This window comes from Marmota flaviventris, chromosome 3, assembly GCF_047511675.1.
Source record: "Marmota flaviventris isolate mMarFla1 chromosome 3, mMarFla1.hap1, whole genome shotgun sequence".
Lineage (NCBI taxonomy): Eukaryota > Metazoa > Chordata > Mammalia > Rodentia > Sciuridae > Marmota > Marmota flaviventris.
The window spans coordinates 123496427-123516540 of NC_092500.1; the positions used below are offsets into that span (position 1 = coordinate 123496427).

A 20114-nucleotide genomic window follows, 5' to 3' on the forward strand; every position below is an offset into this window, starting at 1 on the left:
CGTGTGGTTGGGTGGGGGAGGAGTGACGGGTGGGCTTGGTAGGGGGTGGGGAGAGATCTGGAGTTGGAAGGGTCTGAGGTTTGGAGGAGGAGTTTATGGTTCAGACCCGACCCGTCTGAGCAAAGGAGCAAGAAAGGCCCTTCAACCTTGTAAAGATAATCTTAAATTAAAAAATAGACAAGAAAAAAATTAAAGAAAAAGAACAAACAAGAGAGGCTGAAGTATTAACATGTAAAATATAGTGATAAGTCAAATGTTTCGTTTTTTTTTTTTTTTTTCCTGGATCGCTAAGAGAGAAATCAAGGGTAGTAGGTATTGAAGAATACTACTAATTTGGAAGTTCGTTTTGTTTTATTTTGTTTTAAGAGGGGCTTGGAAAAATGACATGGTCCTCGCACTGGTAGCCGGAGAGAAATCGGAGGACGCTGGGGCGCGGGCCTGGGAGGCGCACTTCAAGCGGGACGCGGGGGCGGACTCCGCGGCGCGTAAGGGGTTAAGGCGCTGAGCGCGGAGCCATCTGGCCGGGTTGGCTGGTTATAACCGCGCAGATTATGTTCACGGGACTCAGAGTTGAAGGCTCCTCTCCTTACCGAGCAGCTCTGCGCACCGCCCTGAGAGAGAGCCCGGCGCAACTTTCTTCCCCTCTTCTTTCTTTCTTCTCTCATTTTCCCTCTGCTGGGTAGTGGCTGCGGCGGGTGGGGGAGACTTTGAATGACCCAGCTCACGTCTATCTTTCTCTTCATGTCGACGTCCCTGGAAATAGTCATACGGATGCCATGGTTACTTCTGCCACGGTAAGGGGAGGCGGCGGGCACGTTGGGTGGGCAGGTCCGGGAGTGGGTGGGGGGGGGGGCACGTGTGTGGGGATTTTCCAGTGGGCCAATGCTGGGGGCCCCCAACTCTGCACCCATCCCCACCCCCATCCTACCGCAGGCACTTACTTTCTCTGGCTTGAGCCTCCCCGAAAGTTTGCGCTGGAATCTGCCCAGGCCGAGGCGCAACTACAGCCACCCCACTACAAACACACACGCACACACACACACGCACACGCACAGGCACACGCACACAGCACCCCTCCCCACCTTCTCCTCCCTCTCATCCCTTGGCTGCCCAAGAAGCCGCCCTCAGTCTGGGAAAGTGATCAGGTTTAAGGGACCAGACTTGAAAAATGGGGAGTGGAGGCGAGGGGGAAATGGGGACCCTGGAAGGGCAGGAAAGGGATTCAATAGGACTCCCCACCTCCAACACTTACAACCCCTATTCTCCTTGGAGAAAGCTCCCTGCACATCCTATAACAAAAGCGGGCAGCAGACAGACCTGGCCCGAAAGAGACGAAAATGCCGCCGCCGCGGCAGCTCCCGGCACGCGCCCTGCACCCTGTTAGCCACCGAGCGGGATTTTCATCAGGCCCTGCCACGGTGCTGGCCAGGGCGTGGGGTGGGGTCGGGGGGGCCCAAAGCTCAGAACCTGGACCTTCGCTTCCCAGTTTGTGGAGTTGGGACTCACGCCCCGCGCCACATATTTACGTTGGAGTCCCCAGAAACCTTTTCTCCAAAAGAGCCCTGGGCTCATCTTGGCCAGCTCCCACCCTAGGTCTTTGAGCAGATGTTGGAGTTCCCGCTCTGCCCGCACATCTGGGACCCCGCCACGGTGCGGTGAGCATCAGGGCTCGGCCATCTCTGTCCGTCTCTTCGCAGTTTCTCGGGAGCGAGCGAGTTCTAGGAACTCCAGCGCTCCGATGTGAAAGCTGGGAGACTTGGGGATCCGCGGAGCTAGGTCGGAATTACAAGAACCTACAAGAGACCAAACTGCCCCGTTGCCCCAGAACTCTATTGGATGGATTTTCCTAATGAAATTTGGCACGCTTGAGAACTGAAGGTGCAGGAAAGAAGGGCTGGGGTGGCCAAGGAGCTGGAAGGGGGATAGGGACTCTGCTTGTTGCTTTCGAGCGCGAGTGGGTGCTGGTCCAGGAGGCGCTGCTGCTTTGCGGGAATTTGCTGCGTTCCTCACTTGCGCTTCAGATACACCGCACTGAGACCCCTATGCTGAACAGAATAGGCTAGAAAGGGTCCCTCTCTTGGGAATTGAGCCGTGGGTGTGTTTCCAGGTGAGAAAAACACCCAAAAGACCATTTGGCCTCGACCTCTGGCAGCTGGTGGCAGGTTCAGAGTCAGCGTGGAAGCAGCTCCTAGGGGCGCAGCCCTAGCGAGTGCCGGCTTGGAGCTGGAGACTATGCGCCAGCGGACTTGTTTATGTGTGAGAAGAAGTGGGGACAGGGGCCTGGTGGGGGAGGGGAGGGAACATATAAGGAGTGGGTGTTACTCCCAGAGTCTGATGGAGAACCTGCTCTTTTAGTAAAAAGATGCCCTCTCCCACCCTCTAAAAAACAAGCGAGGAAAGTATGTAAGAGCACTCAGGAAGGGAGACACTTGTAACATAGACGGAACTTTTCAATCGGTGGTTCTGTTTTCACATTTGAAATTCTACAGCTAACAGCCTGCCCCACTCCTGTCTGCAGCTCTTCCCAGACGTGCTTCACAAAGAAAGTGGAGATGTAGAATTTCGGGATAAAAATCCAACTGCTTTTGACTTGATCTCAAACACACAGACCTGGGTATGGCCTTTGGAGCAGGGGGAAGAGGAAAAGAAAAGTAGGCTCCTGTAAATAGTATGAGAGGGAATTGAAAAGTCTTTGGGCCTTTGCTGTAGGGAAAGCATGTAAGATTTTGTGTTGGTGAGGTTGAAGCTTGACTTAGAGGTTGGTTCTGGGTTTCCCAGAGTCTCTCTGTGTGAGAGTAAATATATGGGGTGGTGCTCCATCCTACTCTGCAAGGACTTGGAGGTGTGCAGTCGGGGCAGGGGCTGTTGGATGGGCATCTGTGTGCAAAGCCGGAGATGGGAGCTTGTGAGGACATAGGTGCAGCTAGTGAGAAATCCGTGCCTATAAAGAGTGTCAGAGCTGGAGGAGAGGTGCAGTGTGCTGAGGACAGATGGCTTGTGCATGCCTGCACAGACACATGGAGTGGGTGTGGTGTGGGAGGGTGGCTGTGTGTGGTGCTTGAAAGGTGGACTTGTGTGGAAGAATGGACGCCTGAGGATTACAAAAGGGATGTGGGGGGGTTATTTGAGGAGAGTAGAGTGTGAACTTTATGAGCCTGGGGTGTGGAATTTGGCTGCCATGGCATTTGTACACGTGGGGGTTAGAAAAGTATGGGCTCAGACACTCTTGATGTTGAAAGGAGGCATTGAAGGGAAGGATACTGCTTTGGTCTTTGCTTTTTTTCTCCTGCCTGCCTTCCAAAGAGAATTGGAGAAGGCTTAGAATTAGTGATTATATTTAAGGGGAACCGTGTTTGTGTGTTGGCTCAGGGTGAGGAACAGAAAGGGATGTGTACACAGGAGTAGACTGAGTGGAGGAATATGTTTTGCATGCACAGTAGTAGGTTTGCATGTTGTATAATGTCCTATAACAGCTTTCTTTTAATAGGGGCATTCACTATCACCAATTAATATTGATTATCAATTAAGATTAATGAGATGCCTACTGGATGTTCAGCCTACTTCTGGGTACTGAGGCATGGCAAACTGCCCTGGAAAAAATTCCTTCTCAGGGTTCAACTGGCTGCTGAGTTTTTCCAGGAATGGAGAGAACTCAGTGCCTGTCAAGATTTCTTCAAGGTCCATAATTCAGTTTCTAGAGATGTTTGGGGATCTTGGGGACCAAATAAAAGCTGGCTAGAAATATATGTGTGGCTTTGTAAAAAGGGGCATAAAGATAAAGGATAATATATTCTTTTGTGGGTTGGGAGGGAACTGGTGGATGCCAGTGTTTCTTGTAGGGGGAGTGTGTCTGAGAATTGGAAGGTGCTGGATTCTAAATCAGAAATGCAGGTCCTGATCCATTTGAAGATTTGAGTTTCTGAATGTGTGGTGCCTCCTTCAGAGCAGGAATGGGTCTTGGTACTTGGAGCTGGAGAAGAGTGAAATGTGCTCAGGAAAGATGCGGACAGGGAGTGTTTGTTCATCTTTGATGTTTTCTGGGCTGAATTTAAAGCATGTGTGTGTGTGTGTGTGTGTGTGTGTGTGTGTGTCCACCTGCAAGAACATGCAAGCTGAGGACTAAAGGAACTGGGAGAAAAATCATCAGAAGGATGGAGGGATACATATTCTGGTTCTTGTAAAGGAATTCAGTGACTTTTTTTGCAGGAATTCTGTGTATATAGAGAAGAATGAAAATTGTCTTAGATGCTCAGATATGTATTTTAAGAAAAAAGGTATCGATAAAAGTGAAGCTGTATGTTTTGGAGAGTGAGGGGAAGGTGAAGCTCAGTTGAGGTCATACATTGATATAACTGGTGAGGTAACTGGGTCAGGGAAGGGAAAGAGGAGGCACATATTCACCTTTCTGGACCAAATCATAAGGTCCTTCATTTTTTTTAGGCTCTAATTATATGAGGGCAACTTTATTTGACTCATCAGATTTTTTTGACTCCATGCAATTATAACTGTGTTGTTTTGAGGTACCATCTTATCTTTTAGGAAAATTCATCTCTGTAGGAGACAGATGTTATAGGACTTGACCATTGGTCAGAAGGTCTAGTGGCAGATATTTCAGAGGACAGTGTGGTGCACTGGAAGACTCTCTGCTGGGAAGGAATGCTGTGATTTTAGTCCAGTTCTGCCAATTTGGAACTTTGAAAAGCTTTTCTCATATCTCTGACCCTCCATTTCTCTTTTTGTCCAATAGCAATGTTGATAATGACTCCATGAGAAGGCCAGTTCACTCCCCTTTTCTCCCATCAAAACTTCATGTGTTTTGTTGTACAAAGCTGTATAGTGATGAAATCTAATTGGACACATGTGCTGGCATTTTGTAAGTCATTGTGAAAATGGATTCTTTGCCTCTTCCCTTTTACAATGCAAGCCAGTAGTCCTGATGGCCACTGCGTCTCTGTTACTCACCCAGTGTGTAAACAAAGCTTTCTTTGACTGCCTTAGTTTATTCATTTTCTAACTTGGAGGCAGCCAAACCTAGATTTTTAGTTGATGGAAAGTTGCAATGTCTCCAGTCTACTCAAAAGAAGGAATCACCTACTAGTTCAGAGACATTTTCCTAGTTTTGTTTTTGAACATCAGCTAGGCAGATCACAATGACAAAACAAATGTGACTTTGAGAACAGAGAAAATAGTAATCGTCCCTGGCACAGCCATCCTTTGAATAAAAGAGAAGCAAAGTCCAGTCGCCCTGTATTACTATCAGTGTTTGTTTTCCTTTAGACTATCCGTCCTTGGCAGGCAGGAGCTGCCTGGAAAGACACAGGTCTGGCCTTTGGATTTGTGAAATGCTCATGCAAGTTGGGTACGGCCACTTTCCCTGGAGACAAAGATGGAGACACAGAGGCACTGAAACCTCCTAGTCCTCCCAGAAGTTAGCACATGCTGTCAACTCCTGGCTCAGAGTCAAGGCTCCCATCCTTGAGTTCGGTGGCCATAAATAGTCAGGAGCTAAGCTATTTCCATGAGGCACTAAACCAATTCTGTTGCTTTTCTTGGCGAGATTGGACCAATTAAGTTGATTGGAAGAGGTCACTGCTGATGGGTCTCACATTCCCCAAGCGGGACAGGCCAGCAGAGTTTAATTACATAACATTTCCCATCTCTGCAGTTCTACTCCCAGATGTATCAGATGTTCAGGCCTCTCCTCTTCCCCTCCATCCAGGACGCCTAATTGAGCAGGCGGCAGCGGCTGCAGACTTCCCCAGACCTTTTCCTGAGTAGTTATAGGGTTCCCACCTCAAATGGAGGGGATGTAAATCCATGTGCTGGCTGGAAGTGGAGGGAGGGGATTCCGCCTGACACAGAGAATCTCTAAAACCCACCACCCTGCTTCCAGACTTCGCCAGCTGCTGTTTTACTCTTTAATGAGGCAGACCATTTCTGACGATGGGGATATTGAACTAATGACCGTTGCTAGGATTTGGGATTTAGTATTTAAAATTGACTTTGTTGGAGAGGGACCAAATCTTCTACTGGAGACAAGCTTAAGACCTGTGTAGTGCTGTTGATAAGCTCTGTGTGTGTACTTTGTGCACGGACCGGCATGTACAGAGAAAGGAGAGACCCTGTGTGTTTGTGTGTACACACACGCTGAGGGACACATGAGCCCAGGAGTTGTCCTGGGTGGGCATGAGGTGTTTGCAGAACTTATGTTATGGGTGACAGGTAGGGCATCTGGCTCATACTGGATTGTTGTATTGCTTCTTGCAGGTCAGCCACCTCATGAAAAATTTGGGAGCAGCTTTTTTGAAATCATTTGTATATGGGGATTTTGAGCTTTTAAAGATGAGGCCAGTGTCAATACTACCTCCTCCTTGCCTGGACAGTTTTATGTTAAGATCAAGTCTGGACAGGAAGAAAAAAAAAAAAAAAACTTTTAAAGTACTCACTTCTGAACCTGTGGGAGCACATGTAGATGGCCCAGAGCTTCGTTTTTTGTTGTCATTGATGTTTTTCCATGAAGCAGCCTTTCATTTTACCTAAAAAATACCAAGGGATTAAAGATTACTCCTGCCCCTCCCCCACATGTTCAGGATGCATTTGATGTTTATACCCTGTTCTGTGCCCTGGTCTTTTTCATAATATTGGGGATCACTGAGGTCTGGCCAGGACTCTGGGAATCCTCAGAGGACAAACCTCTGACTATGACTATGGTTTAGCTGGAGATTAGATTTTGAAGTGAAATTTGGTGTGGTCTGTTGTGATTGCTCATTATCTAGCAACATCTCCAGAGAAGACATTTGCCGATCCCCAAATCATATAAATTTGTTCACTCAGGGATTTTGGAAAGAAGTAAAGATCTTGATTGAGCATGCTAAGATTGGAGATACTGGAGTCACATCCCATAAGTGATCTCAGAAAACTCCAGGACAGGTGATCTTAAGCAGCAGGGGGCTTACAGATTTGGAGGTGAAGCACCAGGCTGGGGACTAAGTTCTGTCACTAATTAGACATCTCTCCAGGCTGGGATTTCCCTACCCAAAAGTGAAAGGATCTCAGAATCGCATTCCAGCTCCACCACCTAAGATTCTACTGTATCCCCTTCCTCAGTGCTCATAGGCCTCAATTGGAGCATGCCTTGGCATACACCTATTGAGCTCCTGTTTATTATCTTTGTGGAATGGCTAACTCAAAGGCATAAAGGACATTGAGTGTTTTGTTTTGGCCAAGATCATTCAAGACATTGGCTTAGCCTGCACAGTATGCTGTGTGCAGGGCTGGAAGGGGTTAGGTTTTTGGCTTTCTGGTACACCAGGTGTTAATGATTCAGCTTCTGCTCAAATATCTTTCGGTGTCAGTGTTTCTAAGATAAGCATCCACCTTTTAGATGATTGATGATTATGGTAATGATGACGATAGTGAATATTTGAGTACTTACTGGATACCAGGCATTATTATAAATATTATATGGCATTATCTCAATGCCTTTCAAATAATCCCATTTACAGGTGGGCATACTGAAGTGATGTGAGGTTAAGTGATATATCCATAGTCTCACAACTAAATATCCATATGCTGTCTTTCTCTCCTGAAATCTGCCAGCTGGTTCTGCTTTCTATATTCTGTGATGTCATCCAGATGGGAACTGCTTCGATAGCCTTCTGCAAAGGTTGTCACCCCACAGAGTAACCTGCTCCACCAAAGGTTCTTTTTCATGTGCAAGACAAATGTTTAGGTTTTCTAGCCACCTGCTGGCAAGCATGTGTCAGATCTGTCTTAGCTTCCATCAGCCCCCCCCCCCCCCCCAGGCCCCTTTACTTCCCCTTCTGTTGACAAGGGATTTGCCCTTCCAGAATGTGGGTATTGATTTAAGCCACAATTGCCTCCTTGTAAACTCTATAAGATGGGAGCTGAACATCTGGTTTTGATCCACACGCCCACAAGAGGTGGTAGGTCCTAGCATTCTTGAGCCCTGGGATGAAGATCGCATAGGATCTAAATACAAGAGAATGTGAATGGAGAGAGAGAGAATTCAGAAAATGGTTTCCTTGATAGGCTAGGGAACACACACCATTTAGACTGGGGCCAAAGTTAAGTTGACTTCTAACTGGGTGGTTTCAGGACAGGGATTGCTGCAAAGGACTGAGGTTCCTAGGTTATGTTTGATGCAGATCAGAGCAGCTGTAGAATCCTCCAGCCCTGGTGTTTGCTCTGCATGCTACTTTCTAGGTAGTACCAGAAGTAGGGAAACCAAAGGGGTTCTTGGGGTGGGCATTGCTTTCTTCAGTGAGAATGACTGAAGTTCTTGTTATTTATTCCTGGACTAATATCCCTACTAACACTACCACATACATCAAGACAAGTAATGAGAGATGATTGTGTTCTTCTGCTTAACATATTTGCATTGGGCAAATAACTATGCAACACTAATTTAACAATTATTAGATTTTTAGATTGTAGATGATCAAAAAAATTTTACTTTGTTTAAAAATTTGACATCTAGGGTGACACTTTTCTTCTTCCCTTTGACTTAAAACCTTGGTTTTTGTTTGTTTGTTTGTGTTAAATGATAGCCACATTCTGGCCATTTCCCACACCTCCCTCTCTGCTAGTTTTAAGCCCCCAGTATTTAAAAATATTCTCCCCCTCTGGCTCCAAGTGTTCCCTTGGGGACTATGTTTGAAGTTCTCCATCTGGGATCAGTTCCATTCTGTGCCTCACGGACCTGCTCCTGATGCTTCACAAGGTCCTTACACAGAATTCAAGAGGAAGACACAGCTCTGAAATGCACCTGATTTCACAACACGTGTGTCCCATGGGTGGGAAGATGCCCAGGCCACTTGACACCCAGATGATTTGCTTCATCACATTCCCCACTACAGAGGACTCAGAGTAGCTGTGTGACTCTGAGAGGATCACTTTCCTTCCATGGGCCTCCATCCAAAAGAGTTGGATTCACTAACTGGTCAAAAGGACTCTGCCCATTGTGACCATCCAGAAGTCCTTATGCTGCTCCCTCCACCTCCATGCCCCATCCCTGGGATTTCCAGGTATTCCTGCTGGCCTGGAGGATTTGTGTACAGAAATGTGAAGAGAGTAGAGGAGGAAATGAAGTTATGTGATGCCAGATAAGTTATTGAACATATGGATGAGTGCATGTTTATAAAGTGCTGAAGAAACAAGCTTGCCAGGTTTGTGGCGGATCTTGGATGGGGAGCTGGGAGCATGGGGAGAAGTTTATGTGGGATAAAATTATGGGAAGCTGAATTCATAAGCTAGATCAGAAAGATCCCAAACTATGAGCAAGGAGACCAGATTCCACTTCTAACTCTACCAGAAACTGACGACAGTTGGGGGACATCCCTGAGGCACACACCACCTCCCACTTTCCTCTCCATTAAATAAGAACATTGAGTTACTGCCTTAGATGATTGCTGAAGTCTTTCTTGCCTTCTCATTAAATTATGAGAATCAAAGCCTTGTAGAAAAATCTGGATAGATAAGATGGAGAAGGCTCAAATAACTTACACGTAGAGAGAAATGTCCTGATTGCAAAATGATGGGAGTGGTCAAAATAGGTACCTATTCTTGAATTTAAGATGGCATTGGAGGATATGTTGTATATGCTTTGTTTGGAATGCTTATCCCTCTGCCTTCAGCAGTGATATTAGAATCATCTTTTTAAATCTTTGCTTAACCATTACTTTCCCTGGGAAGCCCCCCTGCACTCCCTCAGAGAACTGAGGGCTCCCTTCCCAGCCTCCCTGTGTTATACCACTTAGCATCCCTATTTTATTTGCATTCCTATCTTCTCAGTAGAATATGAGCTCTGCAAAGAAAGAGATCTGTTCTTTTCATCTTTTTGTCCCCCAACACTTGGGCTAGTGTCTGCCACAGAAATGTGTTGGGTGAATGAATATAGGAATGGCCAGTGAGTTCCTATTGTGCAGCAGTAATAGGACAGTCCCTAGAGATAGGGCTCAGAGAGGAGTGCACCCTGCCAAAGGATCAGAGCTGTTTTCTCTTGTGTCTCTCTTTTTGTCTGTTCCAAGGCTGAGGTCCTGAATGTTCACTGCCTGCTCTCAGGAAAAGCATGTTCTTACTCTTTTTTGAGCCCTCTCTCCCCCATGTCTTAGCCTGCCTAATTTTGCAAATTTGAACTCTTGGTCATGGGAGGAATCTGGTGTCATTGCACATGAATTAGAGTAATCCCTCTTTGGATACTCAGAAAACAGTTTAAAACATGTGTAAAGATGATTTAGCAAGTGTCCTTTTGGTGGCCCTGAGCTAGACATTGGAGAAGATGCAAAGATGAATGAGATGCTGGCCTCAAGGTCTAAGCTGGTAGACAGATAGGTCATGGGGAAAAGGTGAGCCCCATGCTGGTGGCTTTAGTGTTCTTGGATTTCCAGGGCCATCCCAGGGTTAGGGTAATGGATGCTCAGAGCCCATTGTACTGTAAGCCCTTGATTCCACTTAGGGAAAGTTTGGGGACAGATGTGTGGTATGGGGGACAGATGCTGGGCCTTGGAGGATGTGTAGGGGAACCAGCTGATGGGGCACTTTTCAGAAATGTCTTTGCTCATGATTGCAGTCAGCACAGGTGGGGGAGGGTGAGTCCACCTCCTGGCACTGCTGTTCCCTCCTGCCTCCCTGCAGAGTGTATGATCTCTGTGACCACTTCTGACACAGGGACAGACTGCCATCTACTGTCCACTTCTGTCCTCTGAGTCCCTCCTGCTCAGGGAGTTCCTTACCATTTTTTTTTCACATCCTGTTTTCACATCCAGACACCACAGAGAAATAGACATTAGGTCCTTATTTAGTAGTTTCATTATAATTTAGAAGGGAGACTTTAAAAAGCATACCATATCTGTTAGATGGTTTTCTTATCTGCTTAACAAAAGTTTTATTTCAAAGGGACCCCTGGACCTCTCCTGAGTCCTCACCATGTTAGGAACCATGTGATCTAGAATACTAAGAGGTGAAAGGCAAGACCCTACCTTGAGTGGCTTTGCAGTCTCTTTGGGAGTAAGGAGACAGAGACAGTTGGATGTAGCAACTGCATAATAGTATACTGTTAACCAGTGCAGATGAGTGACAGGGACCACAGTGGCTTTGGGAGTTTGGAGAAAGGTCTTGTAGGCTGGAGCGACTGGGAAAGACAAGTGTGGGCAGCCTGACCTAGGTCTGCATTTAGTAACCTCAGTGTTTGGGAAGAGGCTTCTGAAAGCTCTGTGATATCCTGCAACAGGTTCTGCACTGGGAGGGAGTAGGGGGACCTAGAGGGCCTGGGGTCTGGAGGCCTGGTGTTCCTCCTCTCCATAATGGGGTTGTTCTTGACCTCTAGGGCCCTCCCATCCCTGACCTTGCATCCTATTCATGCAGTTGGAGGTGCTTCCTGGTTTCCAGTTTGTCAGGGAGCAGGAGAGCCTTTTAGATCCCATACAGGGAGGACCCCTAGATGTACAGACCCTAGGATGACCACCCTGCATGCAGTGGGAGAGAGAGGACTCCCCAGGGGAATTTCAGGAGTTGTTCAAATATGAAAGGGTGAAACATTTCATGCAGTACTTGTGTGTTCCTTTCTCCATATCCTTTCTAGACTTTCCTTCTAACAGTACATCTTCATGGTGATGGGGGTCAAAGACAGCTCCCCTAAAATAAGTCCCATTAGTGTCCTGGCCTTGGTTATAGCTCAAGTTGAATATTCCTTCATGTTAGAAATTATACTGCCATTGCTGTTTTTTCTTTTTTGAGTATCTGAGACTTTCTTTCACTGCAAAGAGATTTTAAACAGTGCTTTCTCTCTTTTCATGTCTCAGCATTTAAATTACTACAAGGAAATTTATAGGGTGTTTATTTTTTAATGTTCTTGCCTTTGATGTACTCAATGTGTGTATGCCCATGTACACATGTGCACATGTGTGTGTGTTCATGTGTGCGTGTGGGTGTGCGCGCAAGTGTGTGAGTGAGGGGGGAACACTGTGGTGTGTTAGCAAGTCTAGGAAATCAAGTCGAATTTTGGTTGGATTACTAGTTGAGAGACCTCTGCTCATTACTATAATCCTCTGATATTTTCTTTTCCTTTTTGGTTCTTGTTTGAATTGGGAAACATCTTCCTAGTTCTTCTGCCTTTGGTGTTTATATAGTCTTTAGGGACTACTGTATAAAGTTTCCATCTGTGTGCAGAAAGCCTCCGAGTTATCAGGGGACTGTTTGACAGAGGAATGGTCAGAGGGTCTGATTTTTTGTCTAAAAGGGGGAAAAAATGCAAGAGGGTTGAAGAAGGATTCCAGGTATCCATCATACACCTTCTTGTGGTATGATGATCTCTGTGACTTGGGGAAGAGTCACAGGAGCTGTGACAGAGACAAAAGGAAATTTTCCCAGATCAACAGAGGTGGAGGGAGATGATCAGTTTCTAGTAATACACATGGAGCCAACAACCCAGGAAATGACTGGAAAATTTTCTGATGGTCTGTAATTTCATTTATGATCTTTGGTGGAAGTTGAAAAGATGGGGAAGTGAGAATTCCAGGTAGAGGAAGCCTCATGGGAAGAGGCCCCACGTAAGAAGCAGCAGGGCTGAGCCAGCAGCAGGAAGTCCAGATAGATGTTGCCCAGTCAGAACAGCATGGGTCCATGTGCCTTCAGGAGCTTCCTCCTTACCCCAGTGGCTAAGGGAGTTGGGGAAGACAGCAAGGAAGGGACACAGTCACACCTGTGAGCTTAAAAGCATGCAGTATGGAAAATGGCTCTTAACAAATAGCTAGTCAGTGAAAGGACAAATGACTAATGGTGAGATGGACAGAAGAATGAATGAATGAGTATACAACTGGATAGAATGCAGAGTGTGAGCAGTACCCCTGATTGATCTCTCATTGCTCTGACCAGTGCTGGGTCTAGAGGACGTTTTGCCAACTTCAGAGAATAAACAGAATATATTAATTAGGGTGGTTCTGTCTTTGGGAAAACCAGGGATTTAGATAGTGACTCTTAGCATTGAGAGCTGAGAGTGGTTGGCAGTGGGGGGAATCTTCCAACCATTTTCCTTCTGTGCATTTTTATTCTACTTTGATTTCATTCAGGATCATAAAGAAGAAGGTTTTTGAGTTACACCCCAGAAAATTTGAAACCATCTCAGTGACTTGCTCCAGAGGAGGTTTTGTGCACTGGGAGCATTTTTATTTCCCTAGGCTCATAAAGGAATATGGACAGACACAGAAGTTTTTGAAGCATCTGAAGGGCTCCCAGGTTCCTGGATTTCAGCTCCACCCATAGACTACTCCTATGTTAAAGTCTCTCTCACTCTCTATATGTGTACAATAATAGTAGTAGTAGTAGTAGTAGTAGTAGTAGTAGTGTCAAAGTCTCCTAAAAATTACCAAATCTATACTACCTCTTTTGCCAGCAATAGATCTATATGAACAATTTCTTGCAAGGTCACACTGTTTAGTGTATATAAAAGGAGAGGGAGTGTGTGTGACAGTGTGCATGCCATCCAGCAATCTGGGAGGTGGAAAAAAGCTGTTCTTGATAAAGCCCAGTGGAGCGCAAGGTGCATCTCAAAAGCCTGGTGTTTTCTCAAAGGTCTTTGTTCTGACTTAACCATCCTCACCTTGCACTTTGAGATTTTTAAACTCTGGCTGACTGTGGTGTGGTTGCTCAAGATATTTTTCAGGCCAATTAAATTTGAATGTCCATATTTGGGAGAGAGACATCTGTAGTTTTTAAAGTTCATCAGGTGATTCCACTGTGCAGCACAGGTTGAAAACCACTAGCTTACAGTACTATAACTTACTCTGCCCCACTCCCTGACTCTTGGTATCTGTCCCATCCTACCCTTGGTGTACTATGAAAATCCCTCATCCAGTTAAAGATATTCAGCTCATTTGGTCTGAGCCTTTCTATTGCTACCCATCCATCACTGCCTCTGAAATTAGAGACCCAGAAGACAGGTTCTCAGCAGATTCTGAAGTGCTTACCATTCTCCTTCTATTCGGGATATTGGAGGTGAATGGTGAGGTTGAGGGGACAGGAGAGTAGACCATTTTCCATAGGTCATTAATGATGAGTAGGTTTTTTTTTATGTGTGTCATCTCAATAATTCTCTTGATAGCCCACAGAGGCAGGTAACATACCTGGCTGGAGTACACAGTTTGCATAAATGCATACCTAATACAAAATGGCTTGTGACCTCTGAATGATCAGCTTGTGAACGTCGGTTGTCCTTGAGAATTTACATACCCATCAAACAACCTTCTCTTGGGTTAGCTATGGATGAAGGCTGCTGCTTTCTGGCAATCATGGTTCAATGGGAAAGAAAGCACCTGTGTCCTCTCCTTATTCCATGGGATCCAGCGCTACGGTTCAGTTTTAGGGTGGTCCTTCCAAAAGGCCCACTTGAACATATATTTTAACCAAAAGGCCTCCACGTTGAGAAATTAGTTGTTCTTATTATCCTTGCATTTCCCAGGGCCCTGGGAGGACTGGACAGTAGTGGTACGGGGAAAGAGGCTCAGATCAAGACCTGAAACAAGCTATTCCAGCCACATACTCTTGACTTGTAGAATGGACCATATGGAATCATTTCCAACCCTGGGTTCCTTGTTAGCAGCTCTTTAAAAAGATATTACTGTGGATGCTATCAGGCCATGTAGGGGCCAGAAGTCTAGGTTGAATCATTAAGTGTGTGCTTCTGCAAGAGTTTTTGAATTGGGATTCTCTGGACTGTACAGTGGCATAAATGTAGTATAGGAACTATCATGAGCCATGCTAGCCAGCTGTGAAGACTGGATGACAAATTAAAGGGAGAAGGCTGAATTGCGGTACATCCATGATCTCAGGTGAGCAGAGGAATGGGGAAGCATAAGAGACTACTGGGTGAATTGCTTATCGCCAACAGAGACAACTTCTGCCAAAGTTTTCTCTTGTGTATATCATGTAGATGGAACCAAAGTTATTTTTGGCTATTTTGTATCTGCTGCCTTCTTTCCCTCCTCAAACATACAACAATCACCTTCAGCAATGGCTTTTATTTTTTGTAAGCAAGGGACAGTAATGTTTCCAGGAAGTAGGAGGTCAGCAGAAGCATTCATGCTGGACTCTTGATGACTTATTTTGTCTTCTGGATTTTAATGTAGGACATGTTGACAAGGGACCATGGATTGAATAAAAGTTGACTATAGTGTTGAGAAATGTTAGATACAATTAGATACAATTACTCTAAAAGGAGTTAAGAGTGGTTCTTCTCCAGACATACTCCATAAGACTTTGTGAAGTAATTTAGAGCTAATGGTGAAGGAATCAAAACCTAATTACAGTGAACTATATGGAGGAATAATACTTGATCAAGGAAGCTCAGATTCTGTTCCACTTCTGTTCATCCATCACTGATAGTCACAACCTCTGGGAGGCTCTATTTGCTGTTTTGTAAAATAGGAAAATAAACCCTACCTATTTAACACAATTAATGTGGGGGTTCAGATGAGATCTTGCATAGGGAAGTGCTTTGCAAATTTTAAGTTACAAATATATGTTATGGTTTAACCTTGTACTTTCTTATTCAAATAGTACACTGCTCTGCTTCTCAGTCAGGCTTGGAAAATGTTCCCTGAAAAGGTACCACAGGATCTAAATGCTCCTGAAACATTGAGAATATTGGGGGAAATTTCAGGTGGCACCATAAAAAATGGGAAGAAAACTTACAGCTGTGACTGAAAGAACAGCAGTGTATTACTCTGTGTCTTTCTCATGATGTCATCCAGGATATAAGATTCATGGAGCCTCCATTTGTAAGGGGCTGTTCATGGGCCAGAATGTTAAGATGGGTGTGTGCTGGGCAGGAAACATGCTGTCCAGGAAATCTGAGTTTGTTTTAGCGTGGGTTGTCCACTACATCTGCAGAGTAGGTCCCCCGGTTGTTTCCAGCTGTGCTGGCACTCCCTGAACGCAGTTACATCTGCATCTGCAAAACAGATCTTCCCTGTCGCATCATAGTGGATCTGGTGGCAGATCTAATAGCTGACCTCCCCTGCTTTGATGGCTCCTCCTTTTTTATTTTCTTATTATGAAAATCTCCTTGAAGCATCCTTATTCTCATTTTTGTGGGTACAGTGTTTTATGTCTTTGAGATGATTCAATATCCATATTCCTTTCTGATGGCTCCTTGAATGGCTTCCTTGGGTTTTGAGGGTTTTGGTTTGATAAAGTTTGCTCTTTCTTTTCATAAATGCTGGATTTTCTAGGATAGGTCCTGATTATTCTGATTGTCAGCTGATTTTCTGTGACACATTCCTACATATCATAAAGGTAGCTTCTGTGCTTGGCCTTCAGTCTGTGGCTTCCTTAATATTTACCTTCTTTTAGGGATGCCTCAATAGTTCTTGGCAAATGAAAGTTCTGCTTTTTGTTTTTAAGCCTTGGAGGTTATGAATTTGATGTATTTTCTATTGCACACACAGATGTAGTCCAGGGGAAAACTTGCAGTGGGATCTCAGGCTGCCATCTTGAAACAGGAATCTCTTCTAAGTTCTTAAAAATGTTCCTATCAAATGAAAACTAAGAGAGCTAGACCCTTTAGCAAACTGCCTGCCCCATAGTCTGGCTTTAGAGAGAGAAAACTTTCCTTAGCTGTACACTGTTGTAATTTAAAATAGAGGTTCCGTAGCACCAACCTGATTTAAGCGCTATCTTCACCTCTTCTTAGCTGTCGGACCTGGGCAACATCTGTAAGATTCAGGCAGTTTCTGTAAGTATAAAGTGTGGTGAGGAATAGTGCTCTGACCTTTCCCATTACATTGTTGAGAGTCCTGAACAAGATAGAGGAGGTGATTTTCTTGAGTCTGGAACATGGTCAAGGTTCAAAGAATGTTAGCCATTACTGTCCCAAGATTATTGTTTGAATATTATTAATTTACTAGGGAAAAATTAAAGATACAATTACATCTTAGAAAATCCAAGGGTGGGACTCTGAACAGACAAGTGTGACATGAATTTTACATAGTAGTTTAGGAAGATGTAGTTGTCTATGAGGTTTTGGTAGGGTGGGTCCCTCTTAGCTGCCTCTCAGGTGGAGTGATAGCACTTGAGTGTAGAACGTGCCTTTCAGGTGAAAGCCAGCCACTCCACATGTGTACCTTCTTTATCCAAATGCTTAGGCTTTTCTCTAGGAAGCTCCTAAGAGAAGTCCAAACAGTATATACCTGCAAATCCCAGTTGCTATGGACTTTTTTTCCTTTTAATTCCCTGCACTTTCCAAGCCAAATACAAGATTAAACAATGAAGGCCTTAGGGATATCCCAACAGTAAGATTCAGAGCCTTAAATCCTAGATAATTAGATAACCAGTTTTTGATCCAGTATGTTGGTTTTTAATGTGGTAAGTTTTTAAAAATTTGTTGAGGATTTGTTAGCTTATTTATTTACATAGAGGGTCCTGAGCCTGGATATTGTGGTGTGCAAGGTGTCTTAAGTTTCCATAGCAACTCTACATGATAGATATGATCCCCCCCTCTTTACTGATGGGACAATGAGACTCAAGAGAAATTATACCACGTGATCAGAAGCTGGAGCTCTCTAACTCCAAACCTTGGATACTGTCCTTAATGCAAAACTACCTCTTCTCCATTCAGGAGTAGATTTGTCTGCCCAGGTTCCATATGTCCTGCTTTTAAACCACATGCCTTTCTGCAAGAAACACACATTCTCACTTTTGAGATTCTCCTTATTAGAACCTTTATCTAATTATTAGATGAACTGTTTAGTTAACTCCTAAAGGCCTCAAGCTGTATTCTTGCCTTTCCCTTCTCTTTGTTTCCTGCATTCACTGGGACTTTTGTTGGTGAACAATTTTGTTGCTTATGGAAGAAAAGTGTGAATCTACCCAGTAATATGGGAAAATCTCATATTCAAAGAAATAAGATGCAGTAGGAGACTCTTCACCACCTGCAAAGTACAGTCCCAAGATCATTGAACATAACCCACTTTATACACACTTTATGCTGGAGTTTCCTGCCAGCCGGAGACCTTGCTTTTGTGCATGTTGTTCCGGTGCTTAGGATCCTGTGGCTGCCTGCCTTAACTAGGATAGGTGCCGTGGTTCACCAGGAAACCTTCCCCAAAGTCCAACACTTAACCTGTAGTTCTTCACTTGCTACAGTAGGCATGCTCCTGTGTCTCTCTACGAATCTGTACACTCTCTGTAAGGCCATGTTCTAGTCACCTTTATATCCATCAAGACCTAACACAGCATTCAAGCCATCTTGGTCACACTGGACTAGACCCCAACCAAGCAAAGCTTCAACTGCCCCAAGAGTTCTCAGAATTTGGCAAGACGCTTTTCAGTACTGATTGATCTATATTTGTTGATTTTATCTTTGAGGAAAAGTTTGTGGTTGTTTTTGAAATCGTTATTTTACCCCTGGGAAATTTTAGCTAGATAGCTTTAGAAAGGGGTAGAATAAATCCCAATCGGGACTCTAAAGTCTTGGCTTTGAATTTTCGATTTCTAAGGTTTTCTTTTTTTTTTTTTTTTTTAAATATTTTGTTAGTTGTAGCTGGACACATACCTTTATTTTATTTACTTGTTTTTATGTGGTGCTGAGGATCGAACCCAGTGCCCCACACATGTGAGGCAAGCGCTCCACCACTGAGCCACAACCCCAGCCCCCTAAGATTTTCTTTTGGCATTGATATTGACATTAGCCAGAGCTCCCCTACTAGGTAATCCTTACCTCAGTACCCAGAAAGATTCTTCCTTCTATTCAGAAATATTTAGTAAGCTCCTGCTGCATGCTAGACATTTTTCTAGGTACACTAGATATAGTAGCAAACAAGAAAGATTCACCTACCCCGTCCCCTCACAGAGCTTACATTCTGGTGAAGGCCATCCATAAACACAAGCAACCAGGCATATAAATGGAAAGGTTATTTTAAAAATTTCTATGGGAATTAGTGACATGGTGGAAAATAAAACCAAGTGATATGACAGACAGCAGGAAAGAGTGTTTTAGATGGGTATGGTTGGGACACAGCCAGAAGGCTTGTATGGCTGAGACAGATAGGGAGAGAGGCCAGCAGGCCAGATGATGCAGGGCCTTAATGACCATACTCAGAGTATATTTGTGTGATGAACTGAGATGTATGATAGGAAGCCAGAGTTTGTTTGTTTGCTTTGTTTTGTTTGTTTCTCCTCTGAATTGTGATGGGAGATTTTTGATTTGGGGGGCAGAGTATAATATCACCTGATTAATATTTTTAGAAGGTCATCCTAACACATTGTCAGAGATGGGCTGTGGAACAGGGAGTCAGTCAAATCAGATGCCAGTACAATGGGTCAGAGTAATTGGTGGCCTGGACTTGGGTGAGAGCAAGGGAGGGGTTAAGAGGGTTAAGAGGCCAGACGATTTAGGATCTGTTTGGAAGTAGGGCTGGAAGGACTTGCTGATGGATGAAAGGTAGAGGGTGGGAGAAAGAAAGATGTCATAGAAGAGGGAATAATCAAAGTCTCCCTAAAGGATAGAGTGTTGTTCTTGTCTGGCTCCTGAGGCCCTCTAGAAAGAGCTTACTTTCCAATTCTGAATTGATGGCACACAAGGTCTTCAGGCATGGAAAGTAAGAAAGTAAGCATAAGAGAGAGAGAAATGTCAGAATGTTAAGTATGCTTCATTTATCTAATATGAAAAATGAACTCTTCCCACTGACCTAATGGGCATAAACTCTGGTTCATAAAATGCAAATCATTCAGTGACTAGCTTCTTATTGCCTGATATAGTGAGGTATTGTGTTCTGTGCTAGTGAAGAGTATGAAAATGCACAGTTCCTCACCTCCAAAAACTTAGGACAGTGCGTGTAGGAAAAATGGACATGTCCAACTAAATAACACTCAAGATAGCAATGACCAGGGCCATGGGAATGGTACACATAGATGGCAGGTAAAGTTCCAAAGACTTCTGATGGATGATTGATTGATGAGACCCCAGAATCAAGTAAGAAAATTGCAGGGGGTGAGGACAGCACAAGCAGAGGCACAGAGGTACAAAGAAGTGTGGAGTGTCTGGAGCCTGACCCATTTGCGCAGAAGAAAGAGAGTTTATGCAGAACATAGGCAGAACC

At 44.6% G+C, this 20114-nt stretch overlaps 1 protein-coding gene and 1 long non-coding RNA gene across 3 annotated transcripts in view; one reads left to right on the forward strand and one right to left on the reverse strand.

Annotated features, from left to right (window-relative positions):
- Positions 1-332: 332 nt before the first annotated feature.
- On the reverse strand, positions 333-18920 carry LOC114104902 (uncharacterized). Of its 2 annotated transcripts, none has more exons than XR_003584906.2 (4): positions 18851-18920; positions 16677-16748; positions 6447-6536; positions 333-753 (listed from the first exon to the last, which is right to left on the reverse strand). It is a non-coding gene; the product is annotated as an uncharacterized lncRNA (long non-coding RNA). The 2 variants fall into 2 exon arrangements; XR_003584907.2 differs by having other exon boundaries at positions 16677-16728; positions 18851-18899.
- The window catches only part of Ntf3 (neurotrophin 3), a 59911-nt gene continuing 40511 nt past the window's right edge, over positions 715-20114 (forward strand). Inside the window, exon 1 of the mRNA XM_027951213.2 lies at positions 715-794. Within this exon, the coding sequence (XP_027807014.1) occupies positions 777-794 (18 nt within the window). The 5' untranslated portion in view covers positions 715-776. The remainder of the gene's footprint in view (positions 795-20114) is intronic.